Source organism: Fundulus heteroclitus, chromosome 12 (genome assembly GCF_011125445.2).
Source record: "Fundulus heteroclitus isolate FHET01 chromosome 12, MU-UCD_Fhet_4.1, whole genome shotgun sequence".
NCBI lineage: Eukaryota > Metazoa > Chordata > Actinopteri > Cyprinodontiformes > Fundulidae > Fundulus > Fundulus heteroclitus.
This window is the reverse complement of record NC_046372.1, coordinates 18,645,859-18,665,859: the sequence shown is the minus strand read 5'-3', so window position 1 is coordinate 18,665,859 and position 20,001 is coordinate 18,645,859. Positions and strand designations below refer to the sequence as shown.

Below are 20,001 nucleotides of genomic sequence, written 5' to 3'. Positions count from 1 at the left end.
AGCCTTCCCTAAGACATGTTTAGAGGCCATCATAATTGCAGTGTTCAGGGATCAAATATTCATTTGGTTTTTCTTTTTAAATCTTATTTTAGAAGATGCATGAAAATGCTTTTCAGCAGCTTTAGACAATTTAGATAGCCAACAGTAAAACTGAAGCGTTTTGCTGTTGTATAAATAACTCAGTGCAGTTCATTTAACATGTAATAAAAGCAAACTGACTGGAATTTCAGAATAGCGTCTACAGTTTAATTGTTTGAAGTGGTATCTCTGCTTGTGTTGTTGTGTAAAACGCTCCGAATAGTCACTGTTTACTTACAGTTTAGTCACATTAAGTTGACCATTTGTCGCCATTGGTTTCAGGGAAACCACGCCAATTGTATTGAGTGATTGACTTTGCAGCAATCCCTCCTTCTGAGAAGGATTCGGTGTTGGTGTAAAAGGAATGGCTCCCTTTTAAAAAGGAAGAAACCTCCAGCGGGATTCAGCTAAGTATGAGCGGCCATATGCCATGACTGACTGAAGCTGAAGAAGACACGGAGAAACACAGAAGCACTACACCAGGCGTACTTTCTATTGTAAAGAAACCCAAGGACAGTCCACAAAGGGAGTGGAAGTAATTGGTCTAGGAGTACTTTCTAAGTAAGATAGGCTTTATTGATCTCACATTGGAGAAATTCACATGTCACATTGGCTCAGTAATCAGTAATCATAGGAAGAAGGTGTCAAATAGGACAAGGTGCATCATATATATATATATATATATATATATATATATATATATATATATATATATATATACAGTGTGTCCCCATTATACCATGGATCAAAAGAAGTAGGTAAGAAAAAGAAAAAAATACAAAAAAAATAAAATAAAAATAAAAATACAAAAAGAAATAATATAAAAGCTATGATAAAAGCTTGCAGCAGCTGGATATTCCCAGGAAGTCTCCTCTTATACAAGTCCTGTTGTTTTCGATGGGCGCGCCTACTTCCTTCTCACAACTGTCTTTTTCTGCTGTCAACATTCGTCAAAGGGCAATCCTATTCCTGTTTATGCAGCTAATATCATCTCTGACGACCATTTAGTCAATGACAGGAACCCGTAGCACTGTAGCGTAACGTTTGAGTTCAGCATGTCGTCATTGTGCAGAAATAGACACCAGACAGCCAAGGAGTCCTTCCCCGTCTATACATTTCTTCCACATGCAGAACACCAGAGAGCAGTTTGCATGCTAGATCATCCGAGTCAATTAAAGAGTCATCTTTCATGCAGTAAATTATCAGACTCTGATCTGCCTTTGACCTCAAATCCCAACCCAGACAAGCCTCTCATTACCACTTTGCAATCAGGATTTCTCCTCCCACCGATCCTACAAAATGAGGGAGGGTGAGCTTTCATCTTCTTTTTCCATGTCTGCTAGTTAAACTAAACAAAAGGCAACCTAGAATCTCGCTAAATGTTTGTTTTGTGAACATTTTTTATGGCACGTTACGACCAGTCTCTCCACAAATGGTATGATGTTAAAGATTTTTCTGGATTTTTTTATATCTAACTTCTCGGCGCCAGGCGTTTTTTTTTTTTTTAAACTGGTCATAAATTTCTGGGTGAAGGAAAACATGTGAGCGGCGGCCAGCTAAGAACAGCTGTTTTCCCCGCTGTGCTCTGACGGACACCGCTGCTGCTTTCAAGTGCGCAGCTAAGGGGAGCCTGTGAGGCACTGTGGCTGTAATTGGCTGTGTACCGAAATGTGCGGCTCACTCCGAGCAGAATGACTCAATCAATGTAATTGTGCCAATTAGGAGTCCAAACATGTTCAATGCTCTTCCTCCCGGTATGGGAGTGTTTCAGAAAACTTTGCTGATCGGAGCCAAAGTGGCCGTTTACTAAAACACAGGAAACAGAATGCTGCTCCCCCCCAAAAAACTCCCTAAAAACCGCCATCTCTCACACAGGGACGCATACACACACACACACACACACAACAGTGGGCGGGACATTTCACAATATATTCTGGGATAACATCTTTCCCTTTGCTGCAGGGCAAAATGGGCACATTTCCATCCATCAAAGTCTACTTTTATCTGCTAATCAAAGATTGTTGGCGGCCTACCTTCTGTTTGACCTCACACAAGAAAACACACAAAGACCCCTCTGGGACAGATTCTGACATAAGTATAGAAGTTATATCACATTTCCAGTGTGTTTTTAGGACTATATGCCACAATTTTACAGTGGGCATATGTTTTAATCAATGTTTTTTACAGCTGAATTGATCCAATGGACAAATCTTCCAATGTGTTACAACGTTGACTTTAAAATAACTATGCAACAACCTTCCATGATGTGTTGCTCCTAAAGTTTTGAGGAGAGGCCAACCAGGTCAGGACCAAATGTTTTTGGGGGTCTCGTCACTTTGTGCTCGAGGTGAAGCACAAAATGTGCACAATATAAATATCACTGATATCATTATTAACTGCCATCCTCCTTAAAAACAATTATGCTTGAATTTACAACAAAAACATTCTATAGAAATTAAAGATCCTTTTAAAAATGAGACAAACAAAAATGAATGAAAATGTCTTTTCATTTATCCTGTATATCAGATTTTGATGAAAAGTATATATTGGTGATAAATATGACCCAAAATTCTGAAAGGATATTAACCCAAGGGAATTAAACAAAATTAAAAATAGAAATGTAATAGCACTAGGTTTAAAAAAACGCATTTTAAGTGGGGTTAAATGACGAAAGAAATGCAAAACCAACATGTTGTTCTGTCAGTGAGTCCTTTCATAGGTCCCTTAAACCAGGGTCGCCACAGCAAGTCTTAGACTTGATGCCCTTCCTGACGCAACCAGGATTTGAACCTGGATCCACATTTCAAAGATGCAGAAATAGCCCGCTACACCCCCATAGAGAGATATAAAAGATCAAAATGGACACATTGTCATATTTAGTCTCTTATAAGACATGTAAGAGATTTGAATACAAACAATAGAAAACTAAAATCCCTCCCACAACTCACATCATGGCCAAATTCAATCTCATTTGCTTTAAGGCGGGGAAAGTTATGAAAACAAATTTGAAAAACAAGACAGGGACCTAGGTATTTATTTAAAAAAATTAACTATCAAAAGTAAAAAGACAATTCCTCACCGCAGAACTATTTAGGGCATATATTACAGTCAAAGTAGTCTTTCTGGTGAACAAGGGGGCAGTGTAGACTTCTCTGAGCACGCTAACTGGCAGTGAATTAACCCATGCTCTTTGCTTTGGGCTGAAATGTAAAAAAAATAAAAATAAAAATCATAAGCAATGATTAAACTGTCATTTTTTAAAGTTGACACTAAAACTGTTCCACGCCTCTTACAGCTGCAGGATGGTTGTATGATGGCTCTAGAAAAAAAAGGAACCCGCTAAATCGATCATAGATAAAATGTTCTGGTGAATCAGACAGTAAGTGGGTGGTCTACCGAGGATTTGCCTCTTCTTTTTTTATTCAAATGCTTAATTTATGTCTGCCACCTTAGGGGTGATTAAGAAACCACATTAAACTGCATAATTGGGTTTTAAACACATCCTTTGGATTCATATTTCAAAAATGATTATACTGTGCTGACAGGTGTTAAGGAGAGAGGAGGCAAGTGATATAAAAGGAAAGGTTTGTAATACAGTGACTTTTTATTATTGTTTGGCCCAGTTTTTTGCTATTTAAGGAGCAGCCTCGAGTCAAACAAACAGGTCTCTTCTTCCCATCTGGGCGGAGCGAAGGATAGATCTAAGCTCATGATACGACAGAAATCAAGCTTGTGAACTTTAAAGAAGAAGTTGGGAGGTGAACCTCTGCCAATAGGCTTTAAGAGAGGGGTGATGGTGGGATTCTGAGAGAAAAATGTCTTGCAAAACAACATCAATGTTTTTATTCCGAGCATGAAAGGGAGAAGACACTCCGGATGGTGTGTTTTTTCTTTTTTTTTTGTCAGACAAGAAAAGAAATGGAAACACCCTTCACAACTTTGCACACAAAAAGAAGGGAAACACGATAGGGCACCGCTGCAGAGCTTTTTCAAAAATGCTACAATGAGCTGTGTCATGAGAGAAAAGGTTTGTCGCGCTCATGATCAGGGCCAAAAAAAAAAAAAAAAAAAAAAAAGTCACTTTAGATGGCTGTTTTGAAGCAAGCAGGGTACTTTTACAGTTCACAGTTAATCCTGAAAAGGAGCTTAAAGAGCTGAAGCAGCATTAAAATGAGCTTCCAGTTCACAGTATGGGGGCCTTTACTTTATTTCCCAACCATTCTGAAGATGGCAGAAGGCTCCTGGTTGACAGGGCTGGATGATTACCCTGGAGATGTTGAGCCTCCCGTCCCATGCTGCTCCTCGCGGCTTTTGTGAGTGTAAAGTGAAAAGGAAAAGCACCAAAGGGGCCTTTCTGAGTTATTATGATGGGTTAAAAGTGCCTTGATGAGCTTCAAAAGAGGCCGTGGATTCGGACAAAAGCGTGGCCCCATCACCCATTTCTCTCTTCTTCTTTGTTTTGGGTCTGAGTCTGTCTGGCCCAGCACAAAGAGACATTCCCCCTGACCTCCAGAAGACTGTTTGGTCTGGACTTGACTGGGGTGCACGGCTTAAAGAAAGAGGCTGAGCAGACATGTGCCAATGCTTGCTATCCATGGTGATTGACACATGGGAAATAATCCCCCTAGGAGACACCGTTGAGTGATCTGAACAGAGGTTTGTCTTCATAATGTTGTTTTTTTTCCTTTTTTGGGGTGAGGCAACATCACATCCCTTGTTTCTTTCTTTCTTTATCTCTTTTTTGACCCTCGTCATTTTTCAGACATTTTTTTAGACGAAAGACATTTTTTAAAAACTTGCTTTACTTCGACCATTTGGTCTGGGAGTTGACCTGAATTCAAAGTGAAACTAAATACAAGCTGGGAAACATGCTTGTAAAACAAGATGGATATATAAACACTCCCCAGGAGTGAATGCTGCTTGTCGGGACTATGATGCAATCAGCTGGTTCCCTTATATAGGATATTTTTGACCAATCTGTATAATCTGACCCAATCTGTATAATATGATTGAACTTGACTTTGTAAAGTGTCTTGAGATGACATGTTTCATGATTTGGCGCTATATAAATAAAATTGAATTGAATTGATTTGAAATAAGGAAGATATAACAAAATGTTTGATGCTAGTGGTATTACACAATGGGCCAAGAACAGGATTCACTTCACTTGTGTAACTTTAAGCTAACTTAAAAAATAAGTAAATTAAAGGGCCTCATATTATGGTAAAAAACAAGTTTCCTCTTTACGATATTTGAACAATACATTTTCCAAAACAAATATTCATCATTGCATGCTGTTCTCGATTTTCCAAAAATGAAATCTAAAATAAAATTGTAAATTCGAGTATAATCGATTTATCAACCAGCCCTACCTATGAGAGGTTGCTCAATGCACGGGACTATGGTGGAGGGTCTCTTTCAAGCTGGACAAGAACCCTAGACGCACAGAGTATTAAAATGTTTACACTAAAGTATATTTATGTGTTAGAATGGCCTAGTCAAAGTCCTTACCTTGTGTTTGTAGCAAGACTTGAAAATGGATGTTCAGCAGGCTCTCCATCGGTTGGACCAAACCTTTCTGAGTTTTACTTATAAACCATGTCGGAAACCATGCTTCCACTTTACAGATGTGCTCTGCTGTGTGTTGGTCTGTCACATAAAATACTAATACAGTATGGAACGTGAAAAGTCAAGAGATATGAAAATGTTTCCAAGGCGCTGTAATTATTCTAAGCAGCTGGAAGAAAATAGCAAATTCTACGTCACATCGAGCACCTGCTGAAGAAGGGCACAGACTTAATGTTGCAGAGCTACACTGAGACATTAAGGTCGCTGCTTTATACCCAGGAGCAAGTAATGACCGCTTTTATTAGCAGTTAATCTGCGTCATAAATTCTTGGTTGAAGCTTCGTCTTTGGTGGAAAATCGAAAACTTTTCAAAGTGAAGAACTTGAGTTTAATTTTTAATGCCCAATAATTTATGGAGAAGAGGAGCTCTAAAAGTGGCGGATGATCTGTTTAACAGCTTGTTTTCTTATTTTTTTTTTATTTTGTTTCCCTCTGTGGCTGCAGGAATCCTGACGGGGATGTCCAGCCTTGGTGCTACATCGCCGATCACGAAGACGTGACGTACTGGAAATACTGTGACATCCCTACATGCCAGAGTAAGAGCCTGCCACTCCTTTCTCGTCTCTCCCGTTTACCCCTTTGGGGACATACTCTGGGCATGCAGACCAGCCATTTTTATCTCCGAGCTCATCTTCCCACCTGCCACGAATAGCTTTGTGGTCTGCAATGGTTGCACACGGCTATTATCATCGAAAAAAATGTCTCTAATTGCCTCCCATCGCCCCTGCTGCTGCCGTGTCTGGGCTTGCTTTTAATTGAATCCAAACTGTCAGTTACTGCTTGTATGTGTCCTAAATGGTTTAACCGAAGGCAAGTGGACCTTCTTTATTGGTTAAAGGAGGGTTGTAGAGGTAGGACAGAACATCTTGAAGAACTAAGAAGTCCAGTTGCCTTTTAGTTAAAAACACAAGATCGAAAAGGACCCAGAATCCACACCGACATGAGTGCATCTGCACGGATAGGTTTCGCCTTTGGCTCCATAACTTGTTTTGACATGCTTCCTGTTGCCTGCCAGTTTGCGGATGCGCTTGTGTGTTTTGTTCGCGTACGTGGGTGTGAGACTTTCTCTGTCCAGTAAATCCCAGATTAATATGTGTTGGGCTCCTTGTTGTTGGAGACTTTGTGGTCCTGCGCCTCTTAGCACATTTGGCACAAGCACAGACAGAGCAGGGCCCTTTGGTTTCCTTCGCTTCACCTTTTTTAAACAATTGTTGCACGGCAGGTTTCAATCATTTGCTGCTAGTCTCACACATTACCTAATGGGGGCTCTTTATTTAAGTTTCTTTTTTTACATTTAAGATTCATTTTCTAAACAGTGCAGTGAAAGAGTATTATCTTTTTTTTTGCCTTTTGGTGGGCGTTTTCCCCCCACCCCACATGCACACACACACCTCAACCATTATCCCTTTCGTTTTCACTAGTGACATCCAGATCTGATAACTTCCTGGTCTATTGAATAAAGAATTGCTTTCATAGAACCTGTCTGACAGTATCAAGCACCGGGAGGCTAATAGATCTAAAAAAAAAAAAAAATTATTATGCCAGATCTACATAAATTCAATAACATATTATAACTATATTATATTAGAACATATTATCTAAGCACATTTATTGTCCTCAATTTGGAAAGGGTTACAAAGTCATTTTCAAGGCTGTGGGAATTCAACCCACCACTGCGAGAGCCATTGTTCTCAAACGGAGAAAACAAAGAACAGTGGTGAATGACGCATTAGCGAGTCGTCCAGAAGGTCATTTAGGAATCCAGAGGAACATCCCAGGAACTGCAGGCCTCACTCATCTCCTTTAAGGTTAGAGTTTATGGTCATACAATAAGAAATTGACTGGATAAAAATGGCATCCATGGGGGTCAAACATGTCTGTGGCTGCTTTGCTGATCCGGGACCCGGGTGTGTTGCTGGCCCTGATGGAACCACGAATTAGTCTCTTTATCAGACGGTCCTGCAGGAGAACCTCAGTCATCAGTTTGTGACTTTAAACTTAAGCACATTTGGGTTATGCAGTAGGACAATGATGCTACACCAGTAAGTCCAACCCTGAATAGCCACAAACAAACCACCTAAATACATGGTTTGGTGTAGCCTAATTAAAGTCCAGACTTAAATTTAAATGAGATGCAATATTGTTTTCTTTAGCAGGCTGTTCATGCTCAAAATGTGGCTGGATTAAATAAATTCTGCAAAAAAAGAGTAGATTTTAAGCCTTTCATAGTGACGTTAAAGGTACTTTAAGGCAGTTTTTAACGCCCAGGTGTGGCATAACCAGTTATTAGGTTCAAGGGGTAATTTATTTTCCACATAGGGCCAGGTTAGTTTAGCCCTTTTTTACATTAAGAAATGAAATCATCATTAAATAAAACTGATTTAAAACAATAATTTTCTCCTGATGTAATAGTCTATCTGAAAAGCTGAACCATATGAGTGTGACAAGAACGTTCAACTCTACAAAGGGGTCAAATACTTTCTCACGGTACTGTACATATTGACACAAAAGTCCTAAACAGGTAGGATCATCTCGGTTTCGTTGCACTCTTTTAAGATAATATAATGTGACAAGGAAAAATGAATGCATAACTCTTCAGTACGTCCAACGTAAATATTTATCTTTTCTTCCCCGTCATAAACTACATTCCATCCTATTTATATGCAACCAGCCTCTACTTCCCTGAGTTTACATTTTCCTTCTCCATCTTTGCATGGCCTTCGCCTCCATTTGTAATTTTCCCATTAAGCTCTACATTCTATGATATTTCACGTCTCTGCTGTTTTGTCCGAGTTTCTGCTGTTTTGTCACAAGTCGCTTCTGAGATTATTATTGCAAAGTGGCCAATTTTGCATCTCGTAATTTTTATCTATACTGTACGTCTTAAATGGCAATTGTAAACTAAATATGCCCTACAAATTAAAATATTTATAAAGACATAAATATCTACTCACAAAAAAAGACAATAAGAGTGTAACAAACAATTAAGCCCAGTTGAAGAGAACAGATGTTTTCTGTGTCAAACTCTAAGCAGCGTGTTGCAGGAGCCATTCAACATCACAGACGGAATCCTGGGCATTGACAGCAATAACAATATATAACAATATAACAATATATAACACTATATATAACACTATATATATATATATATATATATATATATATGTATGTATATATATATATATATATATATGTATACAAATATATATGTATATATATATATGTATGTATGCATGTATGTATGTATGTATGTATGTATGTATGTATGTATGTATGTATGTATGTATGTATGTATATACGAATATATATATGTATGTATACATATATATATATCAGGTATCTGTGGGAGCCTTGTGTCTTCCCTCTCAGCTGCATGCATAATCAAAGGGAATTTAATATGCTTGCTTTGCTATTTTTGCTATGCGTCCATAATAGCTTCTAAATCAGCCAAAACAAAAGCATGCATGCATTTTCTTTTTAAATCTCACAGCTATAGAGGGAGCTCGGATCTATTGATCTGCTGCCTAAACACATACTGCGCCATTTTACTGACAACTCTGAAAGACATGCAGAGGAATGTAAGACAGCCACCGTATTGTCCTCGCCTCATATCAGCTGACATTGCCTCTCTGCCTCCTGCGTCCTTCTCAAAGAACCAGAGGCTGCGACTGAGAAACTGCAGAAGGCTGCATGCAACCGTCTCTTAGAAGATTACTCAGAAATATTTTATAAACACTATTATTATTATCATTAGCACTGTCAAGACTAAAAACAAGATAGAGGACCGTAGATCATATGGAAGAAAAAAAAAAACATAACCGCATTATTAAAACAAAGTGAAAAGTATTAAATGAATATAATTTGTTGACCCTGAGGACAATATTTAGTGGTCTATTTATTTTTCATTTAGTTGATCTGAAACCATCAGTTCCATTGGAATAGGATGATTTAAGGCCAACGAAATATTTGAATGTTGTCGTTAAACACAGAAATGTCATGATTAAATCGGGTCAATTAGACAAAAATGGGCCCCGGGCCTGTTTAGTCATTCATACATTACAACAGAAGTAAGCTCATAAAGACCACGCTGTGTTTTGACGTGTTTGAACTTGAGGTAGACTGATGAACGGTGGTAATAAGCTGACTGAGACTAGACTCCTCATTGTGATTGGTACCAGTGGGCCTGAAAAATGTCTCTCAGCCCCTCCAGCTATCCCACTATTATCCTGTCTGAGCAGCATACGTGACTAAAGTCTGCTCTTTGAATGGCTCTGGACCCATTAGGACCTTCTAACCGTGCCTGTTGGCTAAATGGTGTGTCTGCGGGATGAATTTGTCCAGGGTACATTTTGAGTCATTATGTGGACAGGAGCATACGTGTTTTCTACTGGAGTGGCTTCTTCTTTTTTTTTCACTAGAGTGTTCATTTAGTTCACTGTGTCAAGGATAGAAAACTTTTTATGTGTCCGCAAAAGATCAGAGTCATCGCAGCAAACCCAAGTTACTAAGAGTGATTTGTTTACCCGCAGAACAATGGACACAGCTGAATCTAATTGCTAGGGGTGCAAATCTTCAAAGCTAGCTTTTAGCCCAAGCAGTTTAGCTCCCACTTCTTTTTTTTTAATATGTTTCCACACAAACAATGTAACACGTGAGAGACAGCGGCTACAATCAAAACCAAAATAACTCATACTTCTGGCAAATTTAGATGTAAAATTATTTTTATTAAACCAGTATTTTTTTTTTCCTTTCTGATCTGAAACAAGACAGGAATCTGTATCAATTTTACTGCAGGATGCTAAAAAGCACAAGGAGAAAATCTAAGGCTGATTTAAAAGGTTGGTTCCCAATTATATCTCTCCTCCTGCTTTTGCAAATTTGATTCTAATATTGGCAAAAAAAAAAAAAGTGTAGTAAGGTGAAAAATAATATTTCTGAAAAACAACGACATTAGCAGACTATAAGATGTAATTTAATTTAATGTGTCATATAAGCATCAGTTTAAACTGGCTCCCAACATGGTGCCTTCGGGAGACAATGAAGGGCGCAGTTCAGAAAACGATGGCAATGAACTGACTTAAAGTCTTGCAGCACAATCTGTTGCACCACCACGCTCACCACGATCGTTTGCATGGTAGGACCTCTGTCAATCCATGGCTGATAGACCGAGCTGGGTAACAAAAGTAAAAAATACAAATATTAGATTAGATCCTATGAAAACATAGTAAATTTTAGTAAATTTAAGCCCACTTTGAAACTAGAAATCTAAACAAGGTGAACAAAACCGAGAACATCCCATGATTCATAGCTTATAAAACCAACTTTACCAAGGGTTACCTAGAAATAATCTTTCACACCATTCCATATTTTGGGCTCTCCTCATGGCATTGCTCTAATTCATTCAGGTTTTTTTAATTGTTCCATTTTTTATTTTTTTTTGCACAGATCTGTTAGGGTTCCACCAGAGCCTTTCAAAACAGTTAAGGTCTAAACTTATTATCGGTCATTGCAGGACTTTCTTGGGATTTTAGTGTAGATTTGCTGCTGTAATCGGGATCGTTGTCCTGTTGATGACCCAGTTTTGGCCAAGTTTCAACTGTCGGACGGATGGTTTCACATTTTACTCTAGAAGCGGCTAGTTTTGCAGTCCTGTGGCTTTAAAGATAACCCAAATTATTCATCACCATGCTTGAGAGTTTATGTGAGGTGTTTGTGCTGACAGGCTGTGTTTGGTTTTCTCCAAACATGGGACTGTGCATCGTGGTCAGAAATCTCTGCTCAAAGTTCAAAGGACGTTGCTGCTGAGGTCTTGAGGTTCATTCAGATGCAACTTTATTAGTTGTAGTACAACTTTCTTCTGGCTACCTGTTCAAATAAGTAAGTAAGTAAGCTTTATTTCTATAGTGCTTTTCAGACAGACACAGAGTCACAAAGTGCTGCAGAGTAACGTTTACTCAGTTACTTTTACTAGAGTAACTTTAGAAAAAAAATACTTTTAGTAGTGATACTTCACCGTACATTTTACTTTTACTTGAGTAATTTTCTTGTGAGAATATCACTACTCTTGAGTAAAATTTCTGGTTCCTTGAATAACTTGAGCTATTTGGAAATCAGGTGAAAATACAGTAAACAGTAGATATTGTAGCTGGACGTTCTTTATCCTTTACTGACATTATATCCATTGCCTATTGTTAATATTGGTTGTTGAAAAAAATTGGTGTAGAAAAGTGTTTCTTCTGTCCACATTTGTTATTTTGTAATTCTGTTATTTATTACCATTTTTTTTAATTTTATATTATAGTTTGATAATTGTTATTATAGTTTGATAATTTTTTGTCAAAAAAGAATTTGCACATAACTTTCTGTCAGATAACTTTATTGTAAACATTAAATCAGATGTAATTAGCCATTAATTACTCAGTACTTGACATTAAGTACAAGTACTTTTCTACTTTTACTTGAGTAAAAAACAATGTAAGTGGTGTTACTCTTACTTGAGTAAATCTTTCGGGTTCTCTACCTGCCTCTGAATATAAGACAATAAAAATAGGAGAACACAAAAAGTGGCAACACTCGGTCAGTTCGGACAGGAAAGCTTGTCAAACAAATAGGTTTTAAGGAGGTTTTTAAACACAGTCCAGAGATTGTAGCTCGAGAGGAAGTTCATTCCAAGGTCCAGAAGTGGCAGCTTTAAAAGAATCCTATAGAATAATGTAACATTTGTTTAGCCCAAATCTTATTACAAACAAATCACAGCAACTGTTTTGGTTTGTTCATTTTAGTTACTTTTTAGTTTTTTGTTTTGTTTTACTTTGGTAATTAGTTTGCCGCTTGGGTTTATGAATTATACATATTTAAGTCTTATTAGTCTTGTTTTAACTCTTTAAACTAAAATTAAAAGGTCCTATCCAGACGGCCTCAGACTCTGAGCTCTAGGGCTTAATTAGGTCGCAGATGTAGACAGGAGACTGTCCAGGTAGGGCTTGAAAAGTCAGCACTAAGATGTTCAGTTGTACACGATACACAACGGGGAGCCGGTGGAGAGGTTTTAACTTAGGTATGATGTGAGCCCTCCTCTTGGTTCTAGTCCAAAGTCCCCCAGATGACTTCTGGACTGACTGCAGACGGGCCAGCTCTTTCTTATTTAGCCAAGAAAATAGACTGTTGCAATAGTGCAACCTCGAGGATACAAATAAGTTATACTTGTTCAGTCTTTTTCCAAATTGTACATCAGGGATCACCAACCAGGTAGAACCCAAGGACCACATGTGATGCCCAGAAGCCCGTTCTAAAACTAGCACAACCCTCTAGAGAGCTGCATCTAAAACGGCATTTTATTTAGTTGTTCTTCCTTTTTAATCATACATGTATTTACATAGATTTAAAAATGATAAATGCATCAAAAACATGTTTATATTACATAAAGTTAAGGTGAGCTCTGACTCTTGTAGTTCAAAGGTCAGTACAGGTAAGGCAAGGCAAGGCAAGGCAAGGCAAATGTATTTATATAGCACAATTCAGTACAGAGACAATGCAAAGTGCATTGTCTCTGAAAACAGAATACAGTATAAAAGCAAGTAGGGATAAAATGTAAAAAGGTAGCCCTTCTTATCACACGGTACCGATGATGTAGCTCCCAACTTCTAAAAGGTTGGAGATCCCTGTTGTACATTCATAAAGCTTAGTGCTGGTATGCTAACCGAGGCTGAGATTGCTGTGGTGAATCTATTAATCCGTTGCCTCCTGGGAGGAATGATAGCTGTCTTCCCTGATTAATTTGGTTTGGACTGTCGTCTTTCCTTCTTGGCATTGTGCTAACGCACCTGTCCCAGACCAGCAGACTCATGCTTTTATGATGCTGGTTGCACTTCCTGATGATCAATTAGTCACTTCTCTATTTTCACTGGGACAGGTTGGCTTCAAATTATTCTACATTATCGCTGGTGTGTCTGCAGTCCAGCTCTGTCAAGCATATTGCAACGTGTACTCTGTCTAATGAGTGAAAGCATTGCCCCTATCATTGATATGTCATCCCATTCTCTATCTGGGCCCTTTAAGTAAGAACATGAGCTGAGGTTCGCTGTGAGCGGTGCGTCCAGTGTCTCGTTCAGTCGGGACGGTTTCTCCCTGCAGGGAGCTTCAGACACGAACGCTTTGTCTCTTCCTTTGTGAAACCACAATCGCCACGTGGTGCCTCACCTTCTGGCGCTGCTTGTTCTCGATCTGTTTAATTCAACAGCTTTGGGTGCCCAGTGAGAGAACGCAGATGATCTCTCAGTGTCAACGTTCTCCGTCAAGTAGAGCCAGGGAAAAAAAAAAAAAAAAAACCTTAGCGGATGCCAGTGAAAAAAGGCAACAAATGTCTCTGTTTTCCTTCTGTCTGGCTTTTGTTTTGTCTCTGCCTTCGTTTTGTCTACGTTTTTTTTGCGGATGTTTGATGTCGCGTGGTTGGTAGATCGCTGCCACTCGCCGAAGCACCTGCACTGCCTGCCAACAGATCATTTTCCACCCAGCAGGGTTCGCTGTCACTGAGGGTCACGCCACCCTGGTGACACGGAGAGCGAATTGAGGGAAAAGTCACATGTAGCCAGAAGCACACAGGGCCCATTTCACACAGGTTTTCATGCTGAAACTAGACCCAGTCGCGGAGGTGCTACTGTAATAGCTGCACTGAGCAAATGGTATGTCTCTGCGCTAATTCAGTTTGCACACATTTAAATGACAGATATTTATTTACATCAGTTCACATCCCGAACAAATTGCTTGGTATTCTAGAAGACCTAAATGAATTATGCAGTTGGCACCTTAAAGTTGGTGGTACTTTTATTGTAATGAAAGAAATGGGTACAGCAGCGACCTGCTGGTTTTGCAAAAATATAGATTGAGGAATGTTAGGAAAGTTCAAGTAACACCTTGTTTTCAATGAGGCTGGCCTGAAATGATTGCTGATAATCCTTTAAATCGATTGAAGGGTGTAGACTGTTAAAAATCATTGTGGTGCTTTTTTAAAATCCTGGACTACAGAATTCTAACCGTATGAGTGTAAGAGATTCTAAACATACGGAGATTATTGAACAAAACTCAAGAAGGTACTCTATACTGAATAATGGTGTATATTGTTCAACTGAGGTTCACTGGAACACATCGGTCACGTGGGGATAAAATAAACTCTGTTTCAGAAAAGGTTTCACACACTCAGAGGTGGGTAGTAACTAGTTAAATTTTCTCGGTTACATTTACTTGAGTAACTTTTATAAAATAAACTACTTTTCGGAGTAGTTGTACTTCACCGTATTTTTACTCTGAATTTTCTTCTGAGAGTATCGCCACTTAGGTTAAATTTCTGGTTCCTCTACCCACCATGAGTAACTTGAGCTATTTGGAGATCAGGTGAAAATACAGGTTCCTACTTTTATCTGCTCTCATTGTCAGATTCAGCTTGACTCCACCATAACCTTTTATTATTAGCCACAGTAGCCTTTAAAACTAAATAATGGAGTAATAGACACTGATTTGTTTCATTGCTTCAATATTTAATAGCCAACTGAGCCATCGGTTGATTAACGTTTTCCTGCGTTGATTTATACCAAAGCAGAGCGTTTTTTTTCCTGTTCATCTACCACATAGGGAAAGAACCTCCGAACAACAGTTTTGTTTGCCTTATGAGCTAAACGGGGGATGTTTTTTTGTTTGTTTTTTTGTTTTTTCTGGCTGTACTTACCATGTTAACAGAGTTTAAAACTTCCGTTAGCAGCTCATTGTTTTGGTCAGGTAAGTGGCTGCAGTGACTGACTGTCTCTTGTTGCAGCGCTGTTGGCAGAAGAAGTGCAACAATTTAGGCAAATGCGAACGGTTCAGTTTATATCCATTTTGACGCAAATAAGTATTTTTGAATAATATATGTTTCTAAAATATTTTTGGCAACACATCACACAAGTTTCTTATATAATCATAAGTTGTTGTAGTATATTTGTATCATCTATGTGTAATAATTTACTGGTCTGATAGTTTTAACTGTAGTCTATGCTTTTTATGTCCAAATTTTTCACTTTGACAATTTTGTACATAACCACTATTTAATGATTTAGATCCAACTTTCCGATATTATCCCTCCTGTTTAGGTGTTGGAATATCTCCTCAAGTCAGGACCTGGAATTCTTTAATTAAAATAATAATTTAAAAAAAAGTTTAAATCAAAATTGTCTTTGATCATTTTACTGCATCTGCTTTGTTCATGTCTGAAGCCAGGACAAGGTCAGCCAGAGGCAAAAAATAGGTGCAAATTAATCCCAGCTGCTGGATATAATGGGCATGATTGGTCTGCATGTATTTAGGACAATCTGGTTTGTGAATCCAATGCTCAAATAAAAGAGATGGTGGGTGGAAAAACAGCTGCAAAACATGAAGGTCATTGGACTGGTTTGTGAACTGCAGCCACAGCATTTGGGAAGAATTAGAGTCTTTGCATGTGTTGATCCAGGGGTAAATGTGAAGTTAGTCCCAAATGTCTGCTTTATAAACTTGCTTTTCCATGCCCTGCAAATTCAAGGTCCAGACCATCAAAACATCAAATGCACAGCCTGGCGTTTGCATTTCTCAAAAATTTGATTCTATTTGAGTGCAGTTCATGCATAAATGATCAGCTTTGCTCTGAGTGAACTCTTACCTATTTATGTTCACACTGCGTCTCTATCAAAGGTGCGTTTTCTTCATACTTTACAGTACAACACATACAAAGACAAAAAAAAGGATACAGGAAAAAAAAAGAAGAAAAAGATGAATTTCTAATCACACAAATAGCTGCTAAAGCAAGCTTTTTTGGATACCATCAAGCGCGACTCTGCGGCATGCCTTTGACTCTGGGCTGTGACGTTCTGAAATACTTGTTTTTTTGTGACAGTTCCCCGGAGCGTTCCGCGCTGGAAAGGCATTCTGGGCCTGGCTCCTCTTAGCTGACATGCAACAACAATATGCCCTTACTGAATGTGACTGACAGAGTGAAACTGTCAAGACGAAGTCCTCAAGTGTTTGCCAAGACAAAGTAGCTTTGATCTGCACTTTGGGACTTCATCTGTCAACAGCAAATAACCAGGAAAAACTTGTTATGCCACGGTGGCTGTTCTTAACTACAGAGATGTGCAGCAGCTGTGATTTCTTTCTCTTTTTTAAAATGTGTCACACAAAAAAAGTGTTTTTATAAGTAAAAAGGCAGTGGATGACACTCCATTGTAAAGAGAATCGTAAATGGTAATTCCTATAATAATAAACCCTGTGTAAACTCTCCAACTGCCAGTTTCTAACACACCACTTTAATTATGTATATTTTTAAGCATGCGATGCTGTGTGTGCTTGCTTCTTTTTTGCATCTTACATCGTTAATGTGACTGACATTACCTGCCCTGGTAGGTAATGAGTCTTATTATCAAAATGCCACAGCTCCCACCTGTTTAGTGTTATTTTGAGATGCGTCTTTGTTATCGCGCTGTCTTGGGAGTTTGCATCTGAAACATTTACCTACCAGGCTACCGCGCCGTAATGCGGCTCTGCTTTTGTCTTTGCGAACAATGCAAATGGAAAGGCTGATTAACCATCTGTCATCGCGTAACAAAAAGACTCAACGCCAACGACATCACATCCATCTGGCAAAAGCAGCCACACCTTGAACACATTTAAACAAAGTAATATGTTAGGGCGTTCTTTCTTTTTTTATTATTATTCCCAAACCTTCAGAAAAGTATGCAGTGATGAGATGTTGCTTAATTAAGACTGATTTATGATGCCGCCACATGGCCTTTTGAAGTGGAGCCGACACCTGAGAAAGGTGAGGAACTCGTGAGTGCCACCAGGTGCTCGCTGCGTGTACATGCAGGGAATTCTGCTCCGTGTCCATCAAAGCTTTTACAAGACCAAGACTTCTTTGAACTTCCTGACCCCAACAGCAGTAAACGTCCGCCTTTTCTGATGAAATACAAGCTGATGAATTATGAGCAGTTCATTTCTTGTGGGTGAATAGATTGAAGATTTTCTCGAAGGAATGTGTTGGTTTTCTCTGGGTACTTTTCGTCGGTCCAACATCATGTTTGTTGGACTGAAACTCTAAGGGGGAACACAATGTGTCACACCAATTAGTGCGGGTCATTTACCAACCAGTTATCACAAATTTTGTTAACTAAATGAAATATTTAAAGTTATATCCATTGTTTATGGTATAATCAAACAGACGTTCCCAGTTTCATTCTTGCTTGACTACAAAAGGTTTTCCTCATCAGAAATGTCAACCTTGGAGTGGAGGCTGCCACTTTTGGCTACTTATACTGCTGTCACACTATTGTGCTTCTGGTCTTTATTTTCATGCCATTAGAAGACCTGATGGAAAAATATAAAAAAAACAACCTGTATGGCCTTATAATACATTTTAGAGCTGTAGCCTACATAATTTGATCACCATATAAACATAAACCAGCATGCCACTGATTTCTATCAGCATGTTGGTATAATTCCACCCCATCAGCTCACACATGCCATGCATACTGCGCACATGCACCTTTCTGCTACAGAGTCAAGGCAACTGTGACTGTAATGTCACTAAAAAGACCGAATAATAAGATTACATATTCTCACGCTACACTATAAAGACAGTTTACTCATCTGGGGATCCAGGATAACAGGATAGCAAAAATCATGGCCTTTCTTGTGTTCTGGCTAACATGGGCAGATGCCCAGGGTAGTATTATGAATGGGGAGTACAAGTTCCAATTAGAAAAACAAGAAAATAAAGGGCACATTTTTAATTCTCATATTGGTCTTGAATGAGTTCTGTAAAGCACTTTTTGCATTTTTAATCACCCCCAGTTGAGTAGGCGCACCCTTTGCTGCTGAATTGGAGGGACCAGGTTAACTGGGCCGCAAAGGATTTTTTGCAACATTGCTTATTGTGACGTGACAAGACTTGATGTTCCACTAAATCTCTGTAATTTCCACACATTTAGACCTACGTTACAAACACTTTTATTTTGCTAACATACAAGCCAAGACATAAGACAACAGTGTGCCATCAGAATTAGTAAAAAAGACAAATTTTTATCTAGTCTTACAGCTTGATTTTTACAGAAGGGTCAAATGAAGGCTTCTCTAACGATGTTTTCATCTGAATTTATGACTGTCTTGTTGCATACCAAACAGCAAAAATGTTAAGTAATACACACAAACACTGTTCTTAAATTACAGTTCTGTGAAACAAAACTACGGCATGGGAATCAGCTTGGAGGGAAACAGTGTTATTGAAGCAAAATTAATAGTTAACTGCCCTGAGAAGAAAAGAGAGACTGCATTGGAGAAAGATATGTTGTTGAAACAAAGTCGTTTGTGTGGTTTGGAAATCAAGCCCAGACTGACGTTCAGTTGCAGCCCTGCCTCGTGGCGGTTGTGGTTGACCTTGTGATGTTTTTTGGATCTCTGGGATTGCATAATTTATCTCACTCTTTATTGTTTTTAGAGGCAGAATACTTTCCCTAGGTGGTCCGATGCCAGCGTTCAACACAAGCAGCGCTTTTTGCTTGCACTCCGAAGCAGGTTCAGACACCACTACGAGGGGAAGGGTGTGTGCCTGAGTCAATTTGTTGCTCCAGATGCAACAGTGTTCATACCTGGACTGTGAGACAGAGAACCTTTTGGTTCACTGAGCTAATGCTGTTTTGTAGTTTCTTAAAAGGCTCCTACAATATATAATATATGCGATCTGATGCTGGACTGACGTCAGACATGTGTTGCAAATTGCTGTTCTGTCGTATGAATTTGCTGTTTTTCTCCACTTCTATTAGTAATGGGGTGTGGGGGGGTCATGACTTTTTAAGAGACAAAGATGGATTTATTGAAGGCAGTTTCAGTAAAGCAGAAATCCCTGAGAGGCTTGTCATGTGGCTCGCCTTGGACGAAGATTACCGAAAGCAGTGCTAATTGTAAATGAAAGCTTATCATAAGGGTGTCAGTCTCTTAAAATCTGGTTAACTTTTACAAATGTGGATACACACACATATTTTTCAACATTATTTTAAATATCTAAACTGATAACAATCTAATTTCAAAGAATATTTTATGATTTATATAGCCTTCTCAGTTTTGGATACAGTTATTTGGAAAGATGTGTGGTTTGGCCCAATTTGAAAGCCTGACTGGCACCAATTTTAATAAATTTCTACTTCCAGTCAAGCTCCTATTACAGTAGCCTTTTTTTTTCCAACTGGCGCTAATAAATAATGTTTATCTACTGCAAACCTCTCTCTTGATTATTTGGAA

At 38.7% G+C, this 20,001-nt stretch overlaps 1 protein-coding gene across 2 annotated transcripts in view; it reads left to right on the top strand.

Annotated features, from left to right (window-relative positions):
- The window catches only part of kremen1 (kringle containing transmembrane protein 1), a 94,744-nt gene that overhangs the window by 43,710 nt on the left and 31,033 nt on the right, over positions 1-20,001 (top strand). For both annotated transcript variants that reach the window (XM_036144125.1, XM_036144124.1), the window contains exon 3: positions 6,151-6,242. In XM_036144125.1, the coding sequence (XP_036000018.1) occupies positions 6,151-6,242 (92 nt within the window). The remainder of the gene's footprint in view (positions 1-6,150; positions 6,243-20,001) is intronic.